We start from the raw sequence: 18,009 nt of genomic DNA, 5'->3' as shown, positions 1-18,009 counted from the left end.
CAAGGGGCAGTGTCTTGTATTATTACAGGATAAGAATGTACACTTAGACTGTCACTGAAGAGCAGATTGTGCAAGGTCACTTGTCATCCACAACCAGATGGTTTTGATACAGCTTTTTTGTTGTCAGAGCAGGATATGAACATGGTCAATGAGCAGTGCTCTCACTGAGCAGAAATAAAACATAACTTGTTAATGAGATCATTCATTACATAAGAGACTTATTGAAAAATATATATTTTTTTCCAGTAAGATTCTCACGAAGTATGTGCTTATCACAGAAGACACAAATTAAGGCTGGACATTGGCCAGCAAGACTCACAGCAGCAAACATGCTTGCTCCAGAATAGGAGATGCTCTGGGCAACTAGCAATTGTATTCTCAACCTTCTCAATATGCATCTTTACCAACTCTGACTGTACATGAGTGTGGGTAAAGTATCTTAACAGAGCAGCTTCCACTTGGAACAGTCACAGCTTCTGGTGAAAGGAACGGAAAGCTGTGGTCATGTAAGAGGTTACCAGATCTTTATTTTTATTTTTTGGTTTGTGCAAAACAACTTTTCCCCATTGTTCTCAAAAACAACAACGCCACATTTTTTAAAAAATTCAGCCTGAGGGAAACATCTGGCATGGAATTTTTCAGATGTTTAGAATGTGGCAAAAATTAGTAGTAAGTGAAAATAGAAGCTTTTAATGGAAAATGTCAGGCACCTTTAACAAAAGACAGTATTACCATAACTAGCTGTGAATTTTGCAGTACAACTGCAACGCTTGAAACAAACAAAGCCTTCCCAACCCTGCTGTGTCTCAGCTGAACTTCTGAGAAGACTGAAGCACGAGTAGAAAAGTGAAATTCAGCTGAATTTTAAAAAAGTAACATGAATCCAATTCAGAGAAGGAAAGTATTAATAGAGGCTTATGGAATGCAAAATCTGGCAGTGTCTTCCATCAGCAACAGTACTGCATGTAATTTTTACAGTTTGGAATAAAAAAAAAAAAGCACCTTTTGACTATACTTTGGAGATAAAAACAGATAAGGAAATAAAAGCTTTTATCTTAAGGAGTGTATAACCAAGATGTTATAATTGCAATATAATCAAAAGAGTAAGGCAAAGCAAACAAGGATCACAAAAGAGAATAAGTAGAAGAGCTTACCCTTGGGTTGAGCTCACTAGAAGATATCAAAGAGGAGGATCTCCAGAAGAGATCCTTCCCCTCTGGTAGCCAGCTCTTAAATAGGTCCAGGAGGGGTGCAGCCTGGCTCCACCCCTTCCGGCAGCACAGGTGAATTGCCTTCAGCTGTGCTCCTCTGGCTGACTCATGGCTCACCTCAGGTGATTAATCAGAGGTTCAGGCCGTGACTCAGCAGTTCCCATACAAGGAGTTTAATGCTACCTCAACTTCTCACCATGTTTGCTTTTAACACACAAGTACTACAACAGCATAAGTTTAAACACATTGCCTAAGAAAAATCAAAGAAGTTTCACTTACTGAAAATAGGAATGTAACCACAGCTGTTTCTGTGCTGTCTGTATGCTGTATGGAAGGGAACCACCAGCTTAAGGAGAAGAAAAAAAGGATACAGTATTTGCTTTTTGAGAGACATTCTGAAAGCAAGGGACTCACAAACATTATCCCTACTGTCCCCATTACTCATTTTTTGAAAACTTAAATGCTCCAGAAATATAAAGTAGAATATAAAGTAGAATATACAGAGAAGAATTTAAAGTATTTTTACAATGGAACAAGTCCCCAGAGACTAGATAGCAAATATACACTAGAAAAAAAAGAGAACCAGTATGGAGCCTCTAGAATTAAGTCCTATTAAAATAAATATGTGGGTAATTTTTTGTTTTGACACTGCTTTTTAAAAATTAACAAATTGCAGTCACTACTCACACAAACTAGAGGGAATAAAACAAGCAGCATTAAGAAAAAAAAAAACAACAAACATTCTAAAAAGCAAGAACTCTTTAGGTGAAATTGCATGTCTTGAACCTTGTCTTAGGCTAGCACATGTTGCAATTTCTCCAGCCAGTATTTAGGTCCCTCTGAGTGGCAGCACCAGTCAGCTGTTGCATCAACCACTCCTCTGATTTTCTATCACTTGCAAGCTTACTGAGAGTGTACTTCACCCCATTATCCTGGTAAGAAGTTACTGAACATCTGACACCAGTACCAGTTCTTGGCACAACCACTGGATCTCCAGCAGGCCTTCATGCCACTGATCACAATATTTTAAGCCTGGCAGTTCAGGTAGTTTCTAGCCCATTTGTCTAGTGCGAATTTCATCAGTTTATCTGTAAGAATGTTATATATATATATGATGATGTTGAAAACCTTCATGAAGATACTTCATCTAGAAACGACTCAGATCTAGATCCAGTGCACTCCTCTCATTCATCAAGCTTGTCAATCTCATCACAGAAGGACATAAGCTTGGCTAAGTCCAATTTTTCATTTAAAATAAAAAAATCCATGCTGACAACTCCATATTATTTTCTTATCCACATATTTGGACATGGATTCCAGGATTGCTTACTGCATCACCTTCCTAGGGATCAATTGAAGGCTGACTGGGAGATTCCCCAGATCCTCCCCTCCTTATCCTTACTCTTCCTGAAGGCAAGAAAGAATTCCTTCCTTTCAGTCTTCAGGAGTCTTCCAATTGCCATGACCTTTTGAAGGCTAATCATCAGCAATGACATTAGACAGCTCCCTTTACTGCATCAAACAGAACATTACAGTATCTCTTTCAGGTTGACTGAGACCATGCTTTCTACACAAATGCAATGATTTAATGAAGATAAATGTAGAAAGACTGAACAGACCAACTGCACATTGCATTATAAAAAAAAAAAATGGCTCATGAGCAGTAAAAAACACTCTGTTATAACTGATGTACACAGTGACACTGTGAAGACAACAGGAGATAAACTTGGAATAAGTACAAACTCACAAAACCTGAACATTCTGCCAAAATCAAAGTATGACTGCAATTAAAACACTGGACAAGAGCTGCATTTTCCTATATGATTATACATGAATGTGATTACACAGATTTACATGTTACATGTACACCAATACCCAGAACACTTTTTTAAATTCAAACATAATAGCACTGGAGTCAGAATCCCATTAATACAAATAGAAGAATTCTGCTGCCACCTATTCAGCCAAGTTGTCAGCAAGTTGGCAACTTAAGGTTCATTCAACAGCAATCACTGAAATGACTTTGCAAGGCATTGTTACCACAAAAAGCTAATAAAATGGATTTCCTTTTGCACTTCTGCTTACCAGGATAGCCTTCCAGACTTTGCCTCACATTGTTCACAGTAGGATAAACCTTCATGGAGAAAAAAGTTGTCTTCAATAACGTATCTTTAAATGTACATGAGATTAATTTTCAAACAACAACAACAACAAAAAAAATCACCTTAAAGAAAACTTGTTATCAATCTAACCATTAAAAGCTTCATTTTTTTTCAAAAATAAAATCACACTGGAGTTTAAAGGTAGTACCTAAAAGACATACCAAATGAATTGGAACATCACATTTAAGAAGAGCTGCCACACCACTGCCTGCAGCCACCAGGCTCTCCTGGAATTCTGAGCACAGCCATTTGGACCCATCTGCTCCCAGGGAACCAATGCTTGAGAACTGTCCTACAACAGGCCAAGATTCCTGTGCTGCTATTGATGAAGTATGCTCTTTCAAAAGCTATTGAGGAAAAGTAAAACATTAAGACATTCATCAAACAAAGAAAACCTTAAGTAAGGGTTTGATATTTTTTCCAATATCCTCCATAGTCATTTCTGACAACAACCTGGTAATTAAGTCAGACCCATTAGGTCCTTGGGCTTTTCAGCCTCGAAAAAGAGAAAGGCTGTGGAGAGACCTAATTGTGGCCTTCCAGTGTTTAAAGGGAGTTTATAAACTTGAGGGAAATCAACTTTTTACATGAGTAGATTGTGACAGAACAAGAGGACATGGTCTTAAATTAGAGAAAGGGAGATTTAATTAGATGTTAGGGGGAAGGAGTTGTTTGTTCATTTTTGTTGCTGTTGTTTTTTGTTTTTAACTGATTTAGTGGTGAGGTGCTAGAACAGGTTGCCCAGAAAGGTTGCGGATGTCTCATCCCTGGAAATGTTAGGGCCAGGTTGGATGAGGTCCCATAGGTAATCTGATCTAGTACTTGATCTAGTGGCTGGCAACTCTATCTGTGACAGGGGCTTGGAACCTGACGATCTGTGAGGTCTCTTCCAACCTAAGCCATTCTATGACCTCCAAATAAACATACTGTTCTTTTAGGAGAAGATGAAACATCAACATTTTATCCAAAAGCATTAAAGCCAACCTTTAAGTAACCAGTAAAAAGAATGCTAGGATCTCTTCCTATAACTGTGAAATAAGAGTTTCAGAAGTTGTAATTACAAGTCTTTTCACATTTGGTGATAGCTGATCTTAAAGTTCTATTCATACCCTAACGCCTACGCCACAATGGGAGGAAAACAGAACAATTGAAAAGAAAACTAACCAGTTTTGTTTTTATGTTGTTGTTAAGCTGTGAATGGAATTTAAATATCACATTAAAAACAGATGGATATAAGCACATATGAACTTATGTGTAGTAGAAACCTTTTTCCCCTCCTCCATAGAAGAGGCTTATGACTAAAGGGCCTTAGTCAGTGTAGTGTTACCAGATATACCTACATTGTTACTAGTCTTCTTAAACCACAGAAACAATGCCATATGAACATTTTTTCCTTTACAACTTTTTTTGTTTTGTTTTCACTCCTTATCTTACTGGCAAGAAAACTTGTGCGGATATTGGACTTCTACTCACAGAAGACTGGTGCCCAATTTTTTAAATAGCAATATAGGAAGCCATCTGAATGATGGTGAATCTTCACACAAGCAAATGACACTTCGGATTGCAAGCTGACCTGGGTAATGGGGCTGAGGAATATGATGTGCAAGATCTACACTGTTGTAAGCTTATGCTTTTGCTAACTTAAAATCAACGTATTAAAATATCGTTGTGTAGCTGCAAAATTAGGAGGAACTAATGAATGCTCTCAAATTACATTTACAGTTAAAATGGTATTGATAAAAAACATTCCAGTACCTTTCTGAGCCTAAGATGACCCCACTTCTCTTTATCAATACCTTGATATCGTCCAGGGGTAGAACCAAGCAGATACACTCTATAGAAAGAAAAAAAAAACATCTGTAGCTGTACCAGCCAACAGTGGAAATCAAATCAATGGGAAAAGCTACTTTACGTGCAGGAATTCAAAGGTAGCGTACTTCTTAGCAGAAAGCCATGCCTTATATTAGCATCAGAAACATACCTGCATGCAGTGCTCTGCATAAAGTGAAAATGCCTATTCTTAATATAATCCTCATTATAATATCTTTTGCATAGATATTCCTTATAAAAGAGAAATTATAACAACTCAGACTCTTCTACCAGTAATTTTATGAAGCAAACATCAGACTGACTTAAAAGAAACTTTGCATCTCTATCACTTAAGGAGATCTCTGTCAAGTTACTGATTCAGTTTTTTCATTTCTTTAAAACATATGCTTATAAAACTAGAAGTTGATCAATTCAACATGTTTGTGTAAGAGATTCAAATGGAACTCACTATTACAAATAAGAATGACAAAAACAATATGCATGCATACTGAAGTGATAATTTACCCACATACAACGATTCAAAACTTCAAACTTAAAAAAAAATCTAGATGTGTTCTACACAAAATACAGAAATTAAACTATTTAAGTAGAACCCAAACTTTATGGGAGTAAATCTGCTTTGGACCACTTTGTGTTCTTTAGTTTTCAGAATGAGCAGCTCAGGAAATCTGTCAGCCCCAAAGCAAACTGCCTAAAGTTAGACACACATTAGAACACTTAAGTGTGAAACAGAGCAATCTTACAGAACTGATCAATTGCCTAACAGCTCTTAACAGCAGATTCCATAAGCTCGAGGGGGAAGCATGCAAGTTATTATAAGCATAAGCTATACCTTGTCTCTGATAAATCATGTTCTCGAATCAGATCTATCCATTCCTTGAGCACAGGAGAATTGTAAGCCATCAAGTAACTTATTAAGTCAGATTTAAAATTAGTTTCAGATTCACCAGCAGAATCAGATGATCCCTGAGGTAGCCTTGGATATAAAGGGCTTAGCCATATTCTAAAAAACAAAGCCACAAAAACAAGGACACCACATGTTATCAAAAGGTTTAAGTGATAAAAGTAGATGTGAAGGTCCTAAAAATAATACTTGACATATTTACTTTACTGCGATGCTACTAACTCTGACGCAACTTTTCAGATTCACCCAGTTTTCACCCAGTACCACAACACTAGTTGACTTCAAGTGAAATAACCAATTTAAACACATTTATCCATGCAGATGCTTATAGGTTTCACTGCTGTGGAAAAGGCCAGGCTCAGGCATAAAGGTACTCCTCTAAAATCATCAGAAATGCTCCAGTGACTATAAGAACCACAGCCTTCACCTCTCCGCACCCTGAACTCCATGGGGGAGGAGACTTTGCCTACAACGTAACAGACCTTCACACACACACAAGGATTATCATTTATCTATCATTTTATCGGCTCAGCTGATGTTAATATGGTCTAAATGTTTATTTTCCAGTAAAGAGGCCCAAACGGTATTTTCTCAAACATTTTGACACACAGGTTGTCTTAGAAAACAATATATGTGCTCAATTTAATTCACATAGAAAACAGTGAAAACCAGGTGACTAAGCTTTTACTTACGTAAAGTCTGATTTTCAACTTATTTGTTGAAATTAGTGTTTAAAGAGAGGAAAAGTTGTGTATCTAGCACAAACAAGAAAACAGACTAATACAGAACAAGCCATACAGACTCACTATTTAATAGCAGAGAATCAAAAGACCTACTAAAGCCTTGTTGCTTACCCCTGAGTTTTCTGGTGCCAGTCTTCAGCAATAAGATTGGATGTATGTATCACAACTCGAAAACCTTCTTCATATAATAACAACATCATTTTCCTTAAAAATAGGATATATAATACGATTTATTCGAGAGCACAGCTCATCATCTTGAGATGAACCTCCAGAAGCAACCAGGAACTCTTGCAGAACACTTTATTTGCTATGCTCTTTTAAATACACTCACTCCTTTGCAGATACAAGATATCCTCTCACATATTAAAAAAAAAGTTCTACAAAATGATTAATTGATAAATAAATACTACATTGTCCTGAAACCAAACATCTTCTCTATAAAGAACATAAGATCTAATCTGTTCTTAGCAGTTACTTGCTATCTACAACATTCCCTTCATGACACTCCCACAATATCAAACCCAAGTTCTGCTTTGAAAAGACTAAAAAGAAATATATTTATCAGTAATTGTTTCCAGACTGCTAACATTAACTCCAAGAACAGAGTTGTAAACCAGTGTTCTGACTGATCTGCTAATGACTGATAAAGCCTGTACTATAGTTTTGGTATTAAGGGATGAGTTATTAACAGCTAGTACCTACAGTTCATTGACTCTAGTTGCATAATTGCATAATTGACACTTCATTTGTTTCCTCAAAGGAGAAAAATCTCATCATTTGTAAACAGAAAATAATAAAATAGCAATTTTCCTATAAAAGTCAGTTTTGCAACTTTAAAACAATTTGCACACTGAAATAGACACATACAAAACAAGATAGAGATTACTTTCAAATTTCATCAATACACATTAGGCATTCCTTCAAAATTATGTCTTCACATCCAGTAATTTTCCTGTCCTCTAAATACTTTCAGACATTAAATACCAGTAACTGTGTCATCTTTAAAAGGGAGCTTTCTGCTTCATAAATGTTACTTACGTATGGTGAGTTCCAAATGCAATATCCAGCTTGGCCTATAAAATGAAAGAGTTGATCACTACAAATTAGTTAAAAATTCCTATTGTGTACTTCTAGTATGTAACATTATTATTAAAGAGGGAAGGGTCCTTCACCTTCATTTTGTTTCATTTCACTGCTCTCTAGTGGACAGATCACAAAATACATTATTTTTCCTCTCAACACCTTTGAAATTTGTCCCTGTCACTTGCTAGGAACTAAACTAGCAAGTCTATCATAAGGGGCATCACATTCAATTCCTGGTGTGCTTGTAAAAAAAAAAAAAGACCCTTTGTATGTAAAACCAGGTTTGTTGGTAGCATATTTGAAATCCTAATCTCATCAAAAAATTAGTTGCTAGTCTACTATTTAGCATTAACACCCAGTTAGTACAGCACACAGCAGCTCAGAAAACTTAGCCTTGAGAACTCACTAAGTATGGCATTAATACTGCAATTTCCAGTATGCTCATATTTCCCAGACCATCTGAGAAAAAAAAAGGAAGATCAATATCATGTTTTCAAAGAAGATATCCCCATTACCAACTGTGTAGCTCTCCCAGCAAGCTGCTATAACCATATCACTCACTCAGGCTGAAGCCAACAACTTTATGATGGAGGCTATGTGTAATAATATCTTCTTTATGACCTATCTGGACTAAAAATAATTCTTAGATTAAACTTAAGATCACAGTGATGCAAGCATTACATTCTGTGCCTTCGACAAACAGTATTTCCTTCTCAGCAATACTGGGAATTACAGTGCAATGTGTCAGTGGAGACAGCAGGCACCTTTTCCGTAAACCAAGACATTTTTTGAAGGCAGCAATTCTGTGCAAACTTGTTGTGGGTGGCAGGTGTGCAATTACACACCTTTTAGACCATAGTTTACATGTTCCTACGGTTCTAGCAAGTATATTCCTTAAAGCAAAATAATAAATTCTCAACTTTCCATACAAGGTGTTTCTCCTCCTGCAAGAAGATTGAATAAAATAAATGGCTTAATTTCAACCAAAGGATAACACAGATGTCAGTTACCTGACAGAAGCTAATGTTCTCAAAAGGGCGTGCTTGTGCAAGCAGTTCAGCTTTGGACTCTCTCTTTTCACCATGAACTATCAGCAATGGCTTCTTCCTGAAATAAAACGAGATTATTATGAAAGCATCAACTGAATTAGTAATCAATCCAAAACTGTCTTTGATGGAGCTATGACTTCTGGTCCCTAAATCCAATGACCTATTAGAAAGATGGCACTAAAGACTATACTAACTACATTAACTACATCTTAAAGGTTTCTTCAACAGAAAGACAGAAAATAGGAAAAAAATACAGAGTCTGGATCTATAAGACAATGTTACTTCACAGAGAAGATGTGAAGGAGAAGGCTAGGTCTACTCCAGCAGCAGTTTCACATCATCTGCTCTACTGAATTTCCAGTAAGATGCAAAATAGAAAAGAAAATTCAGTATCATAAGTGTACGTCATCTGTGATAAATTGCCATTGTCAGAATGTCATTTAAAGGAAATAAGAGCTGCTTCCACAACAATATACAGCAACTCTACCCATTAAATACCACTCCAATCTCTTTCACACACTTCTCTCATGCTCTTCAACATAAAAATTTTCATTCTGTTTTCACAGTTCACCTACTGCTGTCTTGGTCTGCAATGGGGTGACTTAAACATTACCTAACAAAAAAAATCAAAACCAGCCATACTGAACTGTCAGCACCTTACACTGTCTCATAAAAAGACAATAAATCAGTAGAGAAATATAGTGCAATAAGTGTGGAATACGCCTATATGCACACAAACAAGAAACACTGGTTTATCATTCAATTATAAGATGAATTTACATGAACAGAGTGATTTGGAAATTGTATTATTTCATTTTTGTACAAGTAAACATACCTGTATTCCTGTGGATACTGTCGTACGAGCCATGCCACGTCTATACAGTAGTTAAACTTGTACATAAGAAGGAAAATAAGCTCATTAAAAAGAAGTAGCAGTTTGTCAGAATGATCGAGTATGGAAAAAAAATACTTTCTACGCAAAGTTATTGTTCATTATCACTTACATTATACAAACGCATAATGATGCTCCATCACACAATGACACTACAAAACTGCAATCAGCATGTTTTAACAGTGGGTTCATTTTTCAATTTCAAATGCTTTCTTTCACATCTCTTCATTCAAGAATAAATTTAAGTTACTCCAAAGCATGTAGCAGCGTTCATAAAGTTTAGAATGCAGACCAAAAAAATTGTACACACATAACGTAAAAGCTGAATGCAGTGTGCCCTCTGCCACATGTTTACACCAAGAACAAAAGCAAAAGCTTCCATTCAATAACAAAAATCTCATGCTTAGATTGCAAAACACATTGTTTTATCATTCAATTATATGAAGATGCATTTTTCGGTTGCGCATTTCCAGAGCGCAAGAGAGAAAGTTTCACATTTGCTTGACTTCTAAGCAGAACATAGGATCATTTTTATTTTTCAATAAATCGATGTGCAGCTGAAAGCATTCAGGGCTCCCTTGGTACTTTAATGAAGTTCCCTGCTGAAATCAGCTACATGGCAAAAAAATGGATTATCACGTACAGGTTTGAGGATAGGGGAAATAAGCAAGCAATGGCAATTTGGCAAGTAGAAAACTCACCTGAGCAGAAGATACAAGGGTCCCAAAAAGAGGAGACAAAATATCTATTAAAAACATTAAGACACAATTGAGTATAGAAAGCTTAAGTGAACCTTTTTTGCCTTGAACAGCACGATTACTACAAGTGCTAGATTCACAGACTGAGTGTAACAGACGTTGACAAGTTTACTGAGTAGAACATTCAAATCCCTGGTTCTGCTATGAAATGCTAAGGATTCTATGACTCTATGCTTATTGTCTTATGGTTTTAAAAAGCATCACCCCTTTCAAAGCAGAGCGCCAAGTTCAAAAACTTACTAGTAGAAAGACCAAGACCAAGTAAAGAAAGGGACAAGCTATTTTCTCCCCTATAGAGGGTCTTAAAGAACTGTGGCAACTTAGAAACAGAAAGGGCATAGTTAATACTTAGAGTTACCTGCTGCAGGTCATTTGTGCTAGTACTGACAGCAGTCCTAGAGCTCCTTGCTTTTTTTTTTTTTTTTTTTCCCTTTTCAGGGAAAGAGAAAGGAAGAATACAACTCCCACTGCTTTGATACCCTGTCACTCAGAGATACACAGACCAGAAACTTAACTACGTGGGCAAGGCTGCAGGATGACTGCAGGATATGTGTATCCTTAGTCTATTTTATTAATGGGAACATAGAACACTAATCACACTGAGGATTTAAAACCTCATGAACTGAAAGCACAGCTGCAACTACAAAATATATCTGACAAACAGGTTATGAGATACTGTGCCTTTACTAGAACTTCTCTATAGGAACTGTTCTGCAAGTTAAAACAAAGAAATAGCCTCTGTACCAGCTCAAGCAATCGCATAACAAGATAAATACTCTTATGGAAAGACTGCCCAGAAGCCAGAGAGTTCACAGGGTAGGTAAAACTGTACAGTAGTAATGCAACCAAGGCCTCAGACACAAGGCCGCCTACAGCCATTGCTGTAGGGGACACACAAGATTGAGGAACAGTTAGTTAACCGGGTGAGTTGCATGACAAAAACAGATTGAGGATCCACACAAGAAACTACAGAAGTTTCCTACTTCATTTTACTATCTGTGCACAAATCACCTGTTAATGATTGCTTTTGGGCTTGAGGGCTTGTGATGCATTGCTTGAGGGCTTGCAATGCAAGAGGCTTCTCTGAACGTAGAAATGGCTACAGATGCACACTGCTTTCTACCCTTATATAAAGTAAAACTAATTTCAGTCACCTGGCATTCCCAAACCACCAGTGTCATACACCGTATCCTACTCCACCTCTGACTTACGCTCACTTTCAGTTGCACTGAAGCGTGACTGTGAGCTCAAGCCACAGAAACTCACAAGGCAGTACTGTGTACTACATCAAGTAACAGTGACTTACTGGGTCCAAACCACTTGGCAACATAAAGACAAGCACAAACAAGAGATAACAGAACCAGTTCCTACGATATTCATACCTGGAGTACGAAGCCTCATTTAAACCAAGGAATCTTTGCGTTAAAAAAACCCATAAACTAAAAATTAAGTGTCCACTTGCACACAAGACCCTCCCATCCAAAAGTCCACTTCTGCAAGAGCCACTTCCTCACCTTTTATGTGCAGGGCTCCAGAATTATAGCTCTGCTCAATTCCCCTAACTTTGGTGAGAAAAAACCCAAAGGGGTTCCCTCCACTCAGCAAATCCCAGGTATCTTGGGGTTCACCAGGTGCTTCATTATAGTCCTCTGCTTTCACATCCTTTGAATGTTCATCTTTGCAATGACTCCGAGGTTGCTCTCTGGGTGCATCGCACTTTTCCTCTTTTGGTGTTTCCTTGCTGGCATGCTTCACCTTGTCTTCAGGCTCTTCATCGCTACTAGAAAGGCACCATCCCAAGCCCTCCTGGCCAGGCCTCTGCTTTTCTACAGGAGGTGTATGCGCAGCAGGTGTGTCAACGAACTTCAGTGGAGAAGCCTTCCTTTTGTGAGCGGCCCTCCTGGCCTCAGAGCAGGGGTACTGCGGCACGCTCACTTCACTGCGCGGGGCACACGGCAGCGAGGACGTCGAGGGCTTTTCGCTGTCAGAATTCTCTTCAGTGCTGTCCTCACTGCTAGACACAGTCCACCGCCCGTGGGCGCCTTCTTGAAGCATGTTGCTACAAACGAAGAGACCACACTGTTTCCCTTCCCAGACTCCACTTGCCTCTTATAATGACCTCCACCCCCCAGATCTGACGCGGTCCTCACATACAAAACAATATGCAATAACAACAAAGCTGCTCCCAAGAAACAGAGAAACGCGGGCAACAGAAGCGGCTACCAAGTAGGAAGCAGCTGCACAGGGAAACCTGCACGTGAGAAACCAGCTCAAGCAAGGACACGTGCAGCAAAGCACTCAGCAGGATTTGCATCACACTGCACTTCTCGCGCTGAACCTAGCTCTGAGAGGCGCAGCCCACACTGCTACTGAGAACGAGAGCTCAGAGCACACCCACCACACCACCACCACCCGCCTTAACACCGCCCCCGAGGAGGGCAGAACCGCGGCCGGGCGGGGCCAGCAGCAGCAGCAGCGCGCGGGAACCGCGGCCGGCTGAGGGGGCGCGAGGTGCCGCCCGGACCGCCGCGATGGGACTCCAGCCGCCAGTCCCACCCCTCACGGCAGCAGCCATAGCGACATTACCAGCCCGCACCAAGACTCCACAAGCCCACCGCTCACCCCAGCACCTCTTCGCGCCAGCCTGTGCCCGCCTCTTCCCGTTCCGGAAGGACGGCACCTTCCCCAGGCGCTCGGGCCGGGGACCGAGTTCAGGAGGAGGAGATGAGGGAGGCGGTGCCGCCTTCGCTCCGCCCCGCACAGCGGCGCCGTTGCCGGGCAGCCGCCGCCATGGGTTCGCTGCGGGAGCGCTGCGCCAGGGTGCGTGACGGGGCTGCTGCGGGGTGTGGCGGTGTCCCTGGGAAACGTGGCGTGCGGAGCGGAGCCCTTCCCGCCCCTCCAAGGAGGTCGGGCAGCTCCCGTGTGCCTCTTGTAATTGGTGAAGCTGCCGCGCGTTACCTCACTGAGTTCATGTGAAAAGCTGGCACCCTGTTAACTCAGGGCAGGTGCGATATTTGCATAATGATTCTTTCAGCTCGGTGTTAATTACCGCAGCGGAAGCGCCCTGCTAATGAGGTAACTGCATGGCAGCTTCAAGGGGGGTGTGGGAGGGAAACAGGTATAAAATAAGTTAGAGTACGGGCGGCATCAAAGTGTGCTCCATCTAGTAGAGTGAAATGCCACAGTGTGGGGCTGTCGTGCCTCTCTGCTACAGGCTGTGGCTGTAGTTAAACAACTAAGTACCTGTTATCGTCCCGTGATAAAACAAGCAAGTGCAGCTAGAAAGCTGTCTGTGGTGCTTACGCTCGTTTCTGTTTCTTTGTGCTTTACTACAGTTTTGAGGCCATCTAGAAGGAGCAAACTCGGTGTAGTTTGATTCTAGAAATCTGTATTGTATCTCCTAAGTTTGGGTGGGGGTGAGGGGAATCTTTTAGAAGAAGAAAAATATATTTTAAATAATAAAAAAGACCAAAACGGGCTACTCCTAGTCCCTCAGCTACCTTAATGGTAGTTGAACACAGTTATTACAGAGGTGGGACTAAGCTTCAGTATGTATATTTTTTAATCATTTAGTTCGCTCATTAAGTGCTTGTTTTATTTTTCCCATAGCAGTTATTTTAAGTAAAAAATACTGCATCATATTTGTTGTTTTTAATGCAGATCGCTTTGTTTCTGCAGGTTTTTGAAGTGTGTGATGAAGGTAACAAAGGCTATTTGAACAGAGAGGACTTTGAAGTTGCTGTAGTAATGTTGTTTGGTTATAAGCTCTCAGAGGTATGTGTTTTTTCTTTTAAATTCTGAATATCCAGCTTATTTAGATGCCTTGCTGTTAAGAATGCTATTTACTAAATGATCTGTGCTAACTGGGGTAGATTGGTCTAGAACTGGTGAACATAAACACCTACAGATTTTTGAAGTATTTTTTTATCTAGGGAGATTATTTCAAAAGAACGTGATCAAACTTTTCTTGCTGAGAAGTTATTCTGTACACCCTGATGAGCAAAAGTTTGCATTGTGTTTCATATCTGTGTGTGACATATGAAAAAAGCGATATATTGGACTTGTTATTGATCAATATTCTAATGAATTCAATGAATTCTAAAGCTTTATGCAATTTCGGAAATTACATTCCTATTCTAGTAAGGTAAGTCATCTCAAAAGCAACATAAAGAATACACACAAAATTCAAAATGTCTGTGAGATTTTTCTCATAGTGTGACAGCACAAACTGGAGCGATATGTTATACTGTAAATCTAGTACAGAAATTATGATTCACCTTTCTTCTGCAGTTTGAGCAGTCTTCTTCCCCAGGGACCACTTGTGAATAATTTTATACTTTTTTCTTTCTTTCATACGAATTTTCAGAAAATAGCCTAAGCCAATCATAGACAACTTTTTGTATATGATCAAATAATGTAAAAATCATATAAATATTTTATTTAACTTTGAAAGGAGTAATCTGTTACATTTCAGTTATGAACAAATGTTTCCCTCATGAGCTAGAGTCAGATCTAAAAATAATGTAGGTTACTAAAGTGAATCTTAACTGCTGAGTTAATCTGCAAATTCTCAGTTTCCCCTTAGCTGTCTTCCTGTTTAAAAACTTGCTGTTCTTTTCTTACATTCCCTGAATGTTGTGGGGTTTTTTGTTTTGTGTTGTTTTTTTTTTTCCCAGTAGGTGTTCTGAAAGCATGATTAAGGCATTCAAACAAGAGCTGTTTCTGTGCATAAGTCACTGTTGGTTCCTTTTTGGGAAGAGAGTAGAAGAGGAGGACTCCTAGGAAGAAGGGAGATGTAGGTTTAGTCCTTTCTTCCTGGAAGGGAGCCATGTCACACCTGTTGTGTCTCTAGACAGTGCTGTGAACACCTGGCCATAGATTATTCTATCTGTGCAGCTGCACAAAAATTAATTGAAAACATTTGTTCCAGGAGTTATTCTGTCCTCTGATGATTTTGCTGTTTCCTTAAGTGGTCACAGTTCTAGCAGCTGCTGCCCTTTATACAGCAATCACTTACTAAGATGAAATACTAAAAGCCCTGTGTAGACAGATACTTCTTTTCATGGCTCTCTCTAACATACATTAACTGTGGCTTATGGCACAGCCATCCCTTTTGCTTTTTCTTAGTGGTTAGGCATTGTAAGTGATCTCTTCAATGTTTTAGTGTGTATTTGGTTGCTTTTATATAGTTTCAAAAAGCATAATGCTTTTGGTACGCCAGGTAGGGACTAAACGTAGAAGGTGTGGACCTAAAAATTGTTTGGTATCCAGCTCTTGAGTGCATTTTTCCATGTTGTCAAAATTATTGAAATAAAGGATTACAATAAAAATCCTTGTATTTTTTTGGAGTCACTAAAAATAATGACACTTAGAGTACTGCTAACAGCTTTACAAGAAACTGGCAACAGTGGATGTATGTTACTTAAGTTATGGCAAGACCTTTTACTCAACTACCCAGCATGCTAACCTAATTTTTTGTTTCAGTAGGAGTGGCAGTTATCTAGCATCATCAACTGTAATCAATTGGTTGACTGCACTTTCACTAATTTGTTGCTGTCTATTTTTGGTCATGTTTTCATTTATTCCATAAATTAAAAGTTATGCTGACTTTCCCCACAAGATGTCACCAATGAACTCTGCTGAAGGAAGTAGACCCTAAAAAATTGAATCTCATTCCTACTTACTTTTTTTCTAAATAATTTGTTGAAGTTTAACAGAACTCTTATTTACACATTGTTATTGTGTGTTTATTCAAAGAGATTCCAAACTTTTTGCTCTCAAAATTAGACCTTCTGAGACAGGTAGCTATGAATACATGAAAAAGTATTCCCCTAGAATATTTCAACTGATCTAAAGCACTGTCATATTTCAACACTCATTCAGCTAGTTAAATGCACGTTCAGACACTTTCAAATGAAAAGGTACTGCAGGAATAATAGTCATGAGAACATTTTGTTTTCTCAGCTGAAGTTTCATTCCTGATACATGTTACACTTAGGTCTAAACAGGAGCATTCTCCACTTTGCCTAGGTGTTCAGCGGCCAGGAGGCATCCAGTCCTTCCCTTGACCTAACTCCATCCCTTCACATCAGGACACCTGTGGCTCAGCATCTGCTGCTGATCAAGATGCCAACAGCAGGGCACCTTAGCATCTGGAGTATGGAAGAGCAGTCTGAGCTCAGAGCTGCTTACAAATTCCAGCTGCTCTTTGGCACATCTTATTAAAGCATTCTAAAAAGAACTCTCTCATCTATTTGCCCAACTCAGTCTGAAGAAAGCTTTGCAGGCCAAATGGGACATGTAGACTTAGGTTAACTGGTCACAGCATGTTTGGCACGTCTGTTCTCCAGAATAGGCTGTACTCAGATTGCAGTAAAAGCTGCCAGCGCCTTATCTCTTCCTGTGTGAAATGTTTCAGTGTTGCCAGTATATGCAGTCTTGTATTCTAATAGCATAGTTGGAAGAGGGTGCGTTCATGAACACTCGGTCATGCTAAAAAGCAATATAAATACAGCCCAAAAGAGACCACTTATTTTTTTTTTTTTAGGTATACACACCCTTTTCTTTCCTTAAATTTTTCAAAGACCTTTGCCAGTAACCACTTTGTCAGCTCCAAATACTATTCTAGAAAGTCAGTATCCTCATATTTATCAGGTCATTTAGCTTTTTGACTTTGTGCTGTTAGTGAATCTTGGCAACACACTAATGAGAATTTTGGTAACATGCTAATCAACATCTGTCATTCCTTTCTTTCTATCAGAAAAATAGTGAGATAAGATCCTATTGAAAGACACTAAAGGATTTATATAATAAGAAAAATGAAAGAGGAATGAATTGGCTTCAGGATAAGTTTTCAAGCTGAATGATGCAAAGTTTTGGGTTTTTTTTTTTTTTTTCATTTACTGCTTTAGTCTGATTTACCAAATGAATTTGATCAAAAATAGTTTTTAGGAAATACTTCAATCTGAATGCTGAATCAGAAAACTATTTCCTTGTTTAAAGGAAAAAAAATGCCGGAGGCTGGCTCTCCAGAAATTTATTTTGCACATTACATCCTTTTTGTGTAGTTGAACTCTGGTCTGCATAAACTTAACCATGCCTGTTAAATTATATTTTGTTTAAGGTTAGGATCTTGATGAGGATTTTGTTAGGTTCATGTGTGCTTTTAGTTTACTTACCAAGGAAGAGTGTGTTACTCTAAAATTAAAATCAAATCTTTGCTTGCTTAAATAGCACAGGTTATGGTACTGTAGTATAATGTGTACTATTATGAGATCAGTATTTAGTGAAGACACATATTATTGACATAACATTGATATTTGGACCTCATACAGAGTTCAGATTGAGCACTTCTGTAGAAAACCACTGTTGTGTCTC

The 18,009-nt window shown here is 38.8% G+C and overlaps 2 protein-coding genes across 12 annotated transcripts in view; one reads left to right on the top strand and one right to left on the bottom strand.

Moving 5' to 3' along the window:
- Positions 1–13,369, bottom strand: part of TDP1 (tyrosyl-DNA phosphodiesterase 1) — a 36,320-nt gene extending 22,951 nt beyond the window's left edge. For 2 of the 3 annotated variants that reach the window (XR_007377723.1, XM_048948539.1), the window contains exons 1-12: positions 13,255–13,369; positions 12,147–12,691; positions 10,576–10,619; positions 9,818–9,873; positions 8,944–9,040; positions 7,889–7,923; positions 6,962–7,054; positions 6,036–6,206; positions 5,129–5,207; positions 3,535–3,720; positions 3,297–3,345; positions 1,491–1,557 (exon numbers count right to left, since the gene is read on the bottom strand). Coding sequence is in view for 2 of the 3 variants with exons in the window: in XM_048948539.1 (XP_048804496.1) it covers positions 1,491–1,557; positions 3,297–3,345; positions 3,535–3,720; positions 5,129–5,207; positions 6,036–6,206; positions 6,962–7,054; positions 7,889–7,923; positions 8,944–9,040; positions 9,818–9,873; positions 10,576–10,619; positions 12,147–12,687 (1,418 nt within the window). In the remaining variant the exon portion in view is untranslated. Of the gene's footprint in view, positions 1–1,490; positions 1,558–3,296; positions 3,346–3,534; positions 3,721–5,128; positions 5,208–6,035; positions 6,207–6,961; positions 7,055–7,888; positions 7,924–8,943; positions 9,041–9,817; positions 9,874–10,575; positions 10,620–12,146; positions 12,692–13,218 lie in introns of all 3 variants that reach the window. The other variant, XM_048948540.1, reaches the window with a different exon arrangement.
- EFCAB11 (EF-hand calcium binding domain 11) overlaps positions 13,261–18,009 on the top strand; it is a 58,180-nt gene continuing 53,431 nt past the window's right edge. Inside the window, exons 1-3 of one of the 9 annotated variants that reach the window (XM_048948543.1) lie at positions 13,261–13,452; positions 14,311–14,406; positions 16,663–18,008. In XM_048948543.1, coding sequence (XP_048804500.1) covers positions 13,357–13,452; positions 14,311–14,406; positions 16,663–16,857 — 387 coding nt within the window. In that variant the 5' untranslated portion in view covers positions 13,261–13,356 and the 3' untranslated portion in view covers positions 16,858–18,008. The other 8 variants (XM_048948541.1, XM_048948547.1, XM_048948545.1 and 5 more) reach the window with 8 other exon arrangements.

This window comes from Lagopus muta, chromosome 6, assembly GCF_023343835.1.
Source record: "Lagopus muta isolate bLagMut1 chromosome 6, bLagMut1 primary, whole genome shotgun sequence".
Lineage (NCBI taxonomy): Eukaryota > Metazoa > Chordata > Aves > Galliformes > Phasianidae > Lagopus > Lagopus muta.
The sequence above is the reverse complement of the archived record's forward strand: the minus strand, read 5'-3'. Positions and strand labels throughout refer to the sequence as shown.